The 12,305-nt window shown below is 40.0% G+C and overlaps 1 protein-coding gene across 4 annotated transcripts in view; it reads right to left on the bottom strand.

The window, feature by feature from the left end:
* Positions 1-12,305, bottom strand: part of ZFYVE9 (zinc finger FYVE-type containing 9) — a 63,827-nt gene that overhangs the window by 12,441 nt on the left and 39,081 nt on the right. For all 4 annotated transcript variants that reach the window (XM_075508768.1, XM_075508767.1, XM_075508769.1 and 1 more), the window contains 3 exons: positions 11,011-11,166; positions 2,756-2,980; positions 236-318 (listed from right to left, as the gene is read on the bottom strand). In XM_075508768.1, coding sequence (XP_075364883.1) covers positions 236-318; positions 2,756-2,980; positions 11,011-11,166 — 464 coding nt within the window. The remainder of the gene's footprint in view (positions 1-235; positions 319-2,755; positions 2,981-11,010; positions 11,167-12,305) is intronic.

Genomic DNA, 12,305 nt, shown 5'->3' with positions numbered 1-12,305 from the left:
AACATTCTCAGGTGGCCAGGTTTTGGATGTTGATTTGGGTACCTTTTTACAATTCACTAGGTTGTTGAAAGCTAACATCCAATATCAGTAACAGCAGGTAAATTCACCCAAATGCCCACTATTTCTTCTTGTCATCTTCTAAGCATGCCAGCTACTCTGTGCAACAGGAGTACAGTTCTCCCCACATTTATCTATTCACACAGATAGAACGTGCAAACTCATTCTCAGCACTTACCGCAAGAAGGTTCATAATCGTGTGTCCAGTCTCTCCAAACAAAGGCTTACGAAATCTGACACTAAAAAGTGGGCATGGATAAACTAGGATAAAATAAAACAGAAAAGGTCAGATTGAAACTTACATACTGAGATTCTGCAAAAACAGACTCAAATACAATCTCCTCTGTTGAATATGGTAAGCAGCAGCAAAAGAAGAAACTGGAAAGAAGACCAGAGTTTAAAAAGCAAAAGGGAAGTAGGGTTTAACATTATAATGCACCTTACACATGTCATGGCTCCTTGTCCACTGCACTAGAAACAATAAGAAGAATTACGTGGAATGCTTACAAGTGCCACACTGCAAGACTGAACCTAGCGATCTGGACACTGATTGCAAAGATGACCTTTCTAAATGCTTTTCTCAGGCTACTACTTGAAAATGGCTTCTTCCTTTTTTATGACCATCCTGCTGCTCTCCACTATAGCATCATTAGCCTTCAGCTTCTGTGGCTGACGTGTAACATTCAAGTGATAATACAGACTATTTCCTTTTCTGTTTTCATGATTTCATAAGAACATGGCAAATTCTCTACAGAATTATGTCAAAAACAATTAAAAGGACATTTATGGTATGTCAGCAATGCAAAATATCTGCATTCCTTGGCTGACTTAGCCATACTTGTAAAACATCTATGATGCAATTCAAAGCGTAGTGTATGGATATGGCTACATTACATTATGTTGCAGCAGAAGCCATAACAGTGCTTGAAACATGACTCATGCAGTAATATGTAATGCCAAGGTTTTCTAAATGCATGTTTGAAGGAAGGATCCTAACTATCCTCAGGCAAACACTCAGTCTGATTTCCCAAAATGCCGCACATCTTCACAGTTCCCAGTGTAGTCAGAAGGGGCTGCAAAATGCTCAGCAGGTTTGAATAACTTCATCAGAATTTCCTGATAGAAGCTGAGCAGAAAGCTCCAGCTTCTGCATACTGATGCAAGATCTGAAAAGCATCACAGTTCCTACACATGCACCATACAGCTGACCAACTCACAAACAGTGTCCTGAGGCACCAGGAAGTGTTGAATTTCCCATATCTACCACTCTGGCTGCATACAGCAGCGCAGCTACGTCCCAGATGCACTGAATTCCCTGTGCTTGAGCTGTGCGGTTGATCTGCAGATGCTCAGCAGATGTTTTCTGGACATCTAGCAACCCAGAGTGACTCCTGCATCTGATCTGCTGTGCATACAGCAGCACTGGACAAATGGCCAAAATCTGACAATTCCACCAGAAAAGAGGATGTATCCAAGGAAACCTGGGACACAAATGCAGCCCCTTCCAAGAGGGGATTGAGGAAGTAATCTGCAGTCGCAGCTGTCACAGCAGAAGTGAATATGCCTAAATCCAAACCACAGCTATAGAAGTGATTCAAACCGCAGCTTACCAACATACTCAGAGCAGGTACTTCTGTCTGTGAATATCAAAACATTTGTTTCTGTGCTCAAAAACAGATGTCACATCCAAAATATGAGCATCTTTGTTTTTCTAAATGTTGATGAGAATAAATACACTGCTTAAAAACCTCATGAATACACACAAAAACTTACACACCTTTAACAGTAATGTTTCTTTGGACAAGTTTAACCTGCAGTCCTCATCCTTAGAAAGCAAATTTTGAAGGTTTTTCTTTTTCCTCTCCAGTAACATAGGTATTTTGTGAAAAATTCCCAATGTTCCCTAAACATCACAAGTTAAATTTACAAATCCCTATAAAGCATATTCTAAAACTTACTTTGTTAAAAAGTTTTGAAAGAAAAATTAACAACAGACCATTTTCATAGTAATTCAGATTTACCAATTTGCCAATTAAAACAGCAGTTGAGCAAGACAACAAATTTTTGGCCCATCATAGTGGACAGACTTCCAATAATCTCTTTGCCCCAGCAATGGCAAGTGTCTTTTGAAAAAGATTTTATCCTAAATTTATGCTAATTTCACGCTAAGATTTTGTTCAGCTGAAACACTCTCTCCACCTTATTTGTTACTAGTGGCAACAGAATTTTTGCAACAAATTGCCACGTCAGTTGCCCCTGCACACATACGGTTATTCTCTGGAAAATGAGCGTGGTTTTAAAAACCTAAAAGCTCTTTCATTTCAGCATGGAAAGAGCTTAACATCTCAAAGGCTCTCCCTTGTCCTAACTACACCAGCTAAATCAGACTTGTTCTGCACATAACTCTATTTCAGGTCACTAAATGAACTACAAACAGCTGCTCAGAACTAGATTTGTCTCCACAAAAATCTCTCTGATCAGCTACTACAGTTGTAAAAAGGTTGTAGGTCATATCACAACCTCAGTACTGCTGTGCTGTCAGCTGGATGCAGTGTGGGTATAAAAGATAATTTTTACTTGCCTGTTTAAGCTTGCGTGGCTTTGACAGGTAACAATTTAGGGCTGGGTATGCGTGCTCTAAACTGGAATATATTCTCCTGCAGAAATAATTGCAGCTAAAAGAATGCATGTTACTTACGTCTGTATTCAGCTCCAAGTCTCAACATCAGCCGAATGGGGAACACTTTAGCCCAGGGAGTCTCCCATTTCTGAATGAGGATGCCAAACAAGTATGGTGGGGTTGGGAGCACCAGGTCTTGCAGGGACTGATACGTAGCTGCAACGTACAAGAACCCGCCATGTTCTTTGCTTCCAAGGAAGCTCTGGCTGAAAAAGGAGTGCCCCAGGTTGCCAACAACGTTACCTATGAACAAAAATGCTCATTACTTCACTAGATTGAGACGTGTATCAAGAATTTAAAGTTTTTCAGAAGGGAAAAAAAATTCCATATTAAACTCCCTTTGCTTCCTGAAGCACTAATGTCTATTAATCACACAAGAAATAATGATTTGCTGCACACGGGGGCTCAGGTTACCTCCTGTGCAAAAGTGTGTAGTCTTTTACGGAATAACTGCTGTAGACTAGAGCCACCAAAGCCATGGTATCTCTGGTTGATCCACCTTTGGTGATACACATACTCAGTGACTATCACTGGTAGGAAGTCAGTTTGTAGGAACATGCACACATACCTTCATTTCTGCACCTGCCTGACTAAGCCATGTCTGCAAGTGTTACCAGAACAGTACGTACAACCACAGACCTACCACCTCTCCTGGGGGAGCAGGCAGGGAGACTAGCCTCAACCATTTCTGTGATCTGCCTGTTCCACAGAGATCTGCCTGTTTCAAGTAGCAGAGGCAGTGTAGCGGAGGGTATGATGCAAGCCGGGGATAGGCCAGGGAAGAGGAAGGATAGCTCAGGCCAGTATTGCTGCTAAGGAAGTGGTACCTCCAACCTCCCCCTAGCACTACAAAAGCACCCAAAGAAAGCCTGTTTTCAGTGTCTTCCAGATATTCAAGGGATTTCCACTGCAGAAGCTGCTGTTGACCGAAATAAACTTTTAGACCCAGCTGCGATTAAAGGAGAGATGTGCACCTGGTCAACAATTAATGCTCACTGGTTGTCCTTCCATTTAGGCAAACCACTGGGGTGCCTGCTCAGACACATATTGAAGATCTGGGTCTTTTAAAGAATTACACAAAAGAGTGTTTATGTAATTAGTATACTTAATGTAGAATGCAACTGAGAGAGACACAGGGGAGAAACATCACTAATTTTTACTCACATTTTTATTCTTTGATGCTGTTAATTTCAAAAAATGTTTACACTGGAATGGCTAAATTAATCTGAATGTTGATTAGATTATTATAGCATCCAATACTGCATTTAACATCGAAGCAAAGAACCATGGTGTGATTCCTTTTATGAAATGACAACGGCATGCAAATAATGTACAGAACAGCTGATCACAATCCTCCATAGGAAGATGTGGATATTAATAGCGCTGATTTGCTCTCAAAGAAAAACACAATTTCAGAGAGCATGGTGTGGTTGATCACACCACTCCTGAGGAATCGCATGTGTTTGAGGCACTCATGCAGGCCTCCTGGGCTTCTGCAGTAATCCCAGGCTTTCCCACCTGCAGACAGAGAGACTGCTAAGTAGGAGTTTCTGCTCTTTCTCCACCACCTCATGATGGAGTGTTTGTATTTGAACCCAAGGTAGTGATGTGCATGTCTCCAACACGCACATCAAGAGGACAGTAACTGGGGGGTTTCTCCCTTCTACACACAGGAGACAGCCAAACACTAGGTTTTAGGTAAGTAAAAACATGAGTCACAGAAGTGCAACTTTTACATCCTCAGTAAGACAAGTATGATCTTCAAGTTAAGCCTTCTCTATTTTTATACTGCAAAACTGCCTAAAAATCATACACAAGCATTTACAAATGCAAGAAAAATAAATACAGGAGGTACAGTTTTGACCAGCAAAGGAAAGGTTAACCAATGAGTCCTTTCAAGTCTGTCCTTTACACTGAACCCCTATGAAAGTCCCAAGTCATAGCAAGTCTCCACGAAGCCAGTGCCAGCATGAGAATAATACAGCTCTTCCTGCCCTCACTCCGGAGATGTGCCCTTGATACTTTGCATGCCTCCAGACCACCTTGGCACAATCACCACCAAGTATTGCTTCCTTCACATGACCTTGGGACCTCCAGCTTTAAATATAGCTACTGGCAGGTCTGTAAACGAAAGTCTCCATTTTGTACTCCAACTAACAAATAAGTTCAGGGGTTTCCTTGCTATTCAAATTTGTGGGCACTTCAGTGGCATTTTTTTTTTTTTTTTGCTGTACCCACAAGGTGCTGCACAAACTAAACTCTCACATTCTCTGTTAAATGGTGACAGGCTTCAGCACCCTGGCACCCCATGGCAAAGCGTGGCTCATTCGTAGCTTGCCACTATCCTGTGAAGCTGATTTGTAATTTTACAGATACACACAAGCAAGAGCTGACACCACCAACCCAGATCATATTCCAGAACTCTTATAGTGGCTACAGTTTCTGTAATGCTCAGCTGAGCATACTTGATGAAAAGTAGCTACCAGTCAAACTGAAGGACTAACATGATTAATAGAGCCACATCAAATGTTGTCAGCTGCTGAAAATCATTGATCCTGCCCATATGCAAATACATTTCTCTGTCAGCCTGTGCTGCGACACTATTGCCTGCTCAGGGAATACATTGCTGATGCACCAACTCAGGCATCTTGCTAGTGAGCGCAAACCAATGTATCAATTGGTGTTCATGAAAAAGATTTTCACTTAACTAAAATAGCTGCTGGCACCTTTCTATATCAACTCCACCCTTTTGCTATTGCAGTTCCCACCTACCCTCACTAATCTCCTCTTCTTCATTTATACTTCCTTTTTCCCTTCCCATCTGTTCTTACCCAAATAGAAGCTACAGGCCTGATGATAGTAAAATTACTTGGTGAGGTTCTCGGTTCCAACATGACCATAATAATCCTTTCTAACCTTAAAATGTATGAAGTGTATGAACTGCTAAACTGAATTGAATTCTGCACCCTTTTCTGAAGTATTTTCTGTGTGAAAGAGGCTAGGCAAAGTGAAGCTGTACAATACTGTATAGTTCTGAGATGTGCGGTACTGCCCACTGGGATGACAAAGCAATCAGACATTTCCACTTGTGACTGATGCCAAGTGCTGCAGCAGAAGGGGACGACTACTTATTTTTTCCGTTTCAGGAGATGGAGCTTCAAGGCTCACACGCGTGGGATGCCTTAACAGGAATTTTTTCAGCCAACAGAAACATGAAAAAAACCCTCAGAGTGGAATCTGCAACTCAGCTGTTCAGCACTTTGCTACCATAAGCCACAGCGTTATAAATTACTCCTTTTGACACAAGCAGCTCGCACAGTGCAAGTTCCAATAGGTTACCACTACTAAGAGGACAAACTATTGGGATTAGGTAGTTGTGCTGCAATTCATTATTTATAACAGCATGCAAGAGCCTGCTATGTGGAGAGCATGGGAAGAATCAAGCAAGTGTTTTCCTACACACCTCTCTAGTGCCCTTTTCAACCAGCAAACCCAAGTCAAAAAGCCTCTTTGGGCTTTGGGTTTGTCCCACAAACATTTCTGCACTGACCAGGGGTTGTCAGCCTTTCCTGCCACGTCTTGAAGGTGGTTCCAAGTCAAGGCCCCACTGATAAGTTGCTATTACCAGCTTGACATGGTCAAACCCAACCACTGCACTGTTACAAATTTTAGGCATAGAACTGTGTTTCAGAAGCTTGTAGAGAAAATGCAGCTGTCAGAAAAACCTTCAAAAAAAGCTATTCTTCTCAAAAGCATGTAATTTCATTTGCAAAATATCACAACTTCCTTTCTAAAGAGGTAATCTCGAAGTGAACAGAAAGGTGCCTTTCCTTATATTAGGTTCCAGCACCTGACATGAGACAATTGACATTATTTAGGAAGTGCCTTAAGTGTGCATGATGCATCTAAAGCAGCTCTGCAGGAGGTCGGTACTTATTCTCTTCTCGGTTATGCTGGGTTATCCTTGACTTTAAATCCTAAGCAGCTCTATAAAGTCCTTTAAAAAAACATGCTTTTACCCAGTGATGTGACTTTCTCTTCAGTCATGACCCATGCTGTTTTGAATTCTTCACTTAGGTATCTTTCTCTGATGAACAATGTACTTTGCATATGAGTTTGGCAATCCCTTCTGGACTCAAATAAAATAGTTTATACCAGGAAAGGTAAAGAAACAAAGATTCCTGCATTTGCTTATTGCCCTCAATATGCGGTGAAGCCAGTTAGGTGCTTTTACCAAAAACAGTGAGGTTAAATTCCTAATGTATGCTTCATATCTTTTGGTTAATCCCAGGTCAAAAAGCTGGTATTAGCATCCAGTCTCAGGGAAAGCATACATATGTGGCTTGGGGAAGCTAGCTGCATCTGCTCAGCCTCATTCCACTGTCATCCGTAACAACCAAGAACTGCCAAGTACCAACCACCATGCCAGCATCCTGAAAACCCAAGCATCCCGGTTCTGTAGCAAGAGATTCAAAGCAATATTCACCTGGGAACAATCTTGCCAGATGGATTTTCTTCAAGAGCAAATGAGCACATACTCTTTGGAAAAGCAATACAAACCCAGTCACTACCGCACCAAGAGCCATAAAGAGACACAGAAGAGACAAGACCATGAATGTAACTTGATGGCACAACACATCCGTAGCAGATGCCAACATTAAGGAAAAAACATATGAAATCCAACATTCAAAGTTCTGACCATACTCAGCATCTTTTTACTGAAACACATCAGCAAGTAATTTGGAAAGAACTTATCTTGACAAGGGACATAATGCTTCACTTACTATCACTGTGAGTAGCAGTTACCAGCATCCAAAACTTCCTCAGACTAGCCTGTGGCAGTCTTCCACGATCACTCTCACACCTTATATGATGTTTAATTTTGTATCCATCTTTCCACATTACACTTGCAGGGGTGTATTATACACTCAGTTAACCTGTTCTCTGTTCAGAACATCTACATGGGCTTCTTTATAGATCTACGCTGTATTAGCTACCACCTTATTTAATTAAAACCAGGCAGGTTTAAAAATACACAAACCTGTGACTGGGATAGAGCCACCCTCACCCAGAATATCCCACAAACCAGGGCAATCACAAAGCCATTTCAAACAGTTGCCAGATTTGCATTTTCACTACAAAAGTAACAGTAGCATTTATTGTATTCCACCAAAGAGCTGATGTACTAGGGCATATCTGGCAGCTCTATATTAACACATCTAACTGCTTCAAAGTACCCATTCAGATGGACAGAAGTTCTCATTTTTCCATTCACTAGACCTCCTGCCAGGCTTATAGCCAACAGACCAGGATAATCATGGGATTACTACTACAACAGTACAACTACTACAACCACAACATAAATCATTAGCTTTCAATTTCAAAACAAGAAAAGCAACACAGCAGGGAGCTTGATGACAGAGGGGCCAGAGGAAAAATAAAGTGATGGAAACTGAACAGCCATTAATACTTGCCTTAATTAACAACTTTACAATTTATTATAACTCTGATGCATACAACCTATAGTGAAAAATGCCATTTTTCCTTCAAAATCTCTCCGTTGTTTTACAAGTATAAAGTCCTAACACCAGACCATAGCTTGAGGTTGAGGACTTCCTATAAGAAAACTAATGAAGCTTCAGGGCAGTGCTGCACCAGACTGACATCTTACCCATGCTGAAACAGGAGATGAATCTGAAGGACAAACTGCAAAGCATTGCATGTAGGGACTAAGTGCTCCTGCCTGCAGGTCTGAGGCCTGGGCTCCTCTGGCGCTACCTGCACATGCTAGAACCATACTCTGCAAACAGCTGAGAGCAATACCTAGCACAGAGGACAGGACTCAGCCTCAAGAAACAAGTTATCCTCCGAGGAAAGCAGAAACATCTGGGAATAGGCATGAGTACACGTAAATTTGTGCTTCCAGGCTTGAACGCAGAATTCAAACTTGAGCAAGAAGAGCGAGTAAATAAATGTGACTCATGAAAACAAAAATTGCTATAGATATGGGCTTTAATTAAATAAACAAAAGGGGAATGCTGTATTTTTCAGCTGAAAACAAAAACAACAAGAAACCCCAAATCACTCCAAAACAAAATCAACATAGCTAAACGTAAATTTCAATACAAAATTTCAATAAAAAATACTATATGCCTTTTTGTTTTATGACTGTTTTTAAGAAAACATTTACTAAAGGAGATAAATAAAAAACATCCACAGAATTTATTTCCATTTCCTGATGGCAAAATAAAGTTAAACCAATATATTATATAATGAAAAATGAAACAGTGAGGCAGGGTTTTAAATAGTCTCTAACTTCTAATGGGAATTCTCGTTTACTCTAGATGTCTATCATCTAATTGCCAAGAGAGGTGCAGTACCTCAGAAATGAACAACTTTGGAAGCGTGGCTCCATCTACAACAGCATGCAAACTTCTAACCACTTCCAAGGGATTACAGCCACCAAACTGAAACCCCTACAGCATCATATCCTGAATGACGTTTAAAACAGCCAGAGTTGCAAATATGCTAATAAATACTTCTCCCTCTCAAACACGCATGACTTGGAAAGAAAAAAGGATGGATATTGAGAGAGTGCATTACAAAATGCTATGGGAATTTATCAAGGTGCTATGTCTGACAAAAACTTCAGTGCAGTTTGGTATTATATAGCAAGTCAAGGTGTCTATCTGCTCCTACTACATGTCTGAAATACAACATGGAGCAAATCCTACCAAAAGAACATTACACAGTGGAATTCTTAAACAGTGAAATTTGGTTTCTGATTAAGGATTGTACAATAGTAAGCACCTCTTTGCACCAGTGCAATTGTAGGATATCAAATTACTACCACTAGAGCACTAAAAAAAGAATTCCAAATACATTATGTAGGAGTTATAAATTATGTATTTCTGTAGTGTAATTATGCAGAACTTCATTGCAATATACACACCAAGCTGGATTTATATCTGCAATATATATATATATACATACATACACACACACACGTGCACAATTTTTCATATCCATCTCCCTCTGAATAACATCATAATTAGAAGATAAAGCATTGCAAATGAAGTGAGGTTTGGAAATGTATTTGTTTCCAGTGTACATGAGGTCTATTATGACATGTGATAATAGTACATTCTGAACCTGGCAACCTCTCTGGACAAACTGACCTTTGTTGTATCAAGATGTTTCAGGAAGCAAAGATCTTTTTCATTATTTTATTAAAGTGTTGGATTCAGTCACTCCAAAGGCATTGCAAATGATAAGCAGAACCCTTGGTAAATGTATTTTCAGTATATAACCTTAATGTGATCCAATTTCACCTCTGGAAAACTAGCTTTATTTTCTAATCAGTGGAACCAAATACTTGCATTTTTCCTTATGCAATACTTTTTGAATTCTAAGGTCCAACAATAGCTAAAAGTGGAAGCCCATTTACTTAGCAAATGTAAAATGTGTAAAAGTTTACGTAATACAATCTTGCAATTGAGATACTAAAATTAAGAATTCAGGGATGATTTCTGCAATGCCCTATAATTCATTCCAGGCATACAGATACATATATATTTGTATTACTTTATAATATAAATAGTATCTCCATAATGTGGCAATAGACACACACACTGTGGAAATTAAATTTCTGAGCTACCTGGTTTGGGGATATTTAACATACTATCCACAAGGATTCTCAAAATTTTCTTTCTGTATCTTTAAAAAAGCTACCCTGAGTTCAAGCTGAAAAAAAAATTATTAGAAGCAATGTCATTAGTGTACCATAAGCTCTGCTGAGTATCCTACTACACTTACTGCTAAATGAACTACAGTACTAATTTCAGATACGTTAGCCGTACTCAAGTTCTTACCCCAGCACCTAGCAGAAGCAGCCAGAGCAGACAGTCAGCAATGGCTGCTGAACACAAAAAGTTGTTATAGGCAGAGTCCTCCTGCTCCACTGCTGTAATAGTCTATGCATGGCCTTTATAGCCCAAACTTCTTTGTTCTGCTGGCACCCAGAGGAAGGCTGGAAGATCTTTGCAGCAGCTCCCCAGCTTACCAGCACCTCATTAATACTTTTATTTGGTGAGATGAATATAACACTGGATACTAATAACCAATAACAACTCAGCCCCCTATCAGCTTTGATCCTTATTCTCTTTTTATTTTCTTTTTATACAAAAATAGCCATTTGCTAAGTGACAAAAATGTGAGTATCTGACCCAGTACAATCATCTATCCAAACCATTTTTAACAGAGAGAATTCCTACCTGCTAAGGCATCCCGGTAAAGTTGCACAAAATGGTTAAAGATATCCTTAGGCAAACATTTCTCATCAGGCAAACACTGCAAGAGAATGACTACCTCTGACTGCCCCACTGCATGCATGCCTTTTGTAGTGAAACACCAGCACTTCCTGTTCACATCTGCAGAGAGGAAAGCATGTATCAGAACAGAAGATCAGAGTTTCATAAAATATGCCTAAATTTCACTACAGGAAGATAGCTCTTTCAAGAATCAGTTTTACAGCATGTTTGGTTGTGGTATCTGTTACACGGACAAATTAGGTTCTAAATCTGTTATCTTGCAAGCAAGCATATCCAAAGCAAAAGCAGCTCAATAATTCCCAGTTTACGGCTAAGGAAGAGCCAGACCACTACAGCTCCCAGTCAGATCTTGGCATTAACACCACAGAGCAGACTTTCAGCAGTTTCTGTATCCATATTAAAGGACAGGATTTAAATGGGAATGAAGGAACCTGGGAAAAGGCCAGGCTGTTGGCTGTGCGTATCATGATCCTGACAGCTAAACCGGTTTCAGAAAGTGATCTCTCGCTCTTAAGATGGATAGCTGGATGTCAGGTGTGTTCATGAGACGTTACTGTGTTGTTCTGCTTCACATGAATGTTAGTGATGACACATGCTCTAAGCTTCGCAATTCATTTGTTGAGAATACTAAGTTACTGAAATAAAATCTTTCATCTAATATGTATATATATGCATACTAATGACATTTTGATATGTATGTATGTAAAAAATTGTACCGCTATCTATCCAGATGCTGAAAGGTTTGTAAACAACATCTTAATTTATCGTATAAACTTCTCACAGAACCAAAACATTTTACTGCAAAACTGTCCTCAATTTCTCAAATAATGTTTTCTTATTCAGCAGAGATCAACTGAGCTACTAACATGAGAAGCTATCTGTATGCCTCCCCATTCATTCCTCCCTCCTTCAGCACACATACACACACACATGCACACATGCACAGTATAGAAAAGGATAGAAGAGGTGCACAGTGGAATGGAACCTGCATAGGATCCTATCTGCTTTTTCCAGAATGGCATGACAGGGAAATGAGTTAAGCAACCAAAGGAAGAACAAGTGAAAATACCTTGCCCTACCAAGTTGGACAGGACACACCCATCTCCAAACCTGAGACTGGAGGCTCTATCAGTCTAGTTTATATTTTCTACACAAAATTATCTGTATTGATGTCTAAACCACTGGAAAAGAGCCTTTGTAATTTAACTTAATATGGCTAAGTACAAAGTTTTCAATCC

The sequence above is a fragment of the Mycteria americana genome, chromosome 7 (genome assembly GCF_035582795.1).
Source record: "Mycteria americana isolate JAX WOST 10 ecotype Jacksonville Zoo and Gardens chromosome 7, USCA_MyAme_1.0, whole genome shotgun sequence".
Classification (NCBI taxonomy): Eukaryota; Metazoa; Chordata; class Aves; order Ciconiiformes; family Ciconiidae; genus Mycteria; species Mycteria americana.
The sequence above is the reverse complement of the archived record's forward strand: the minus strand, read 5'-3'. Positions and strand labels throughout refer to the sequence as shown.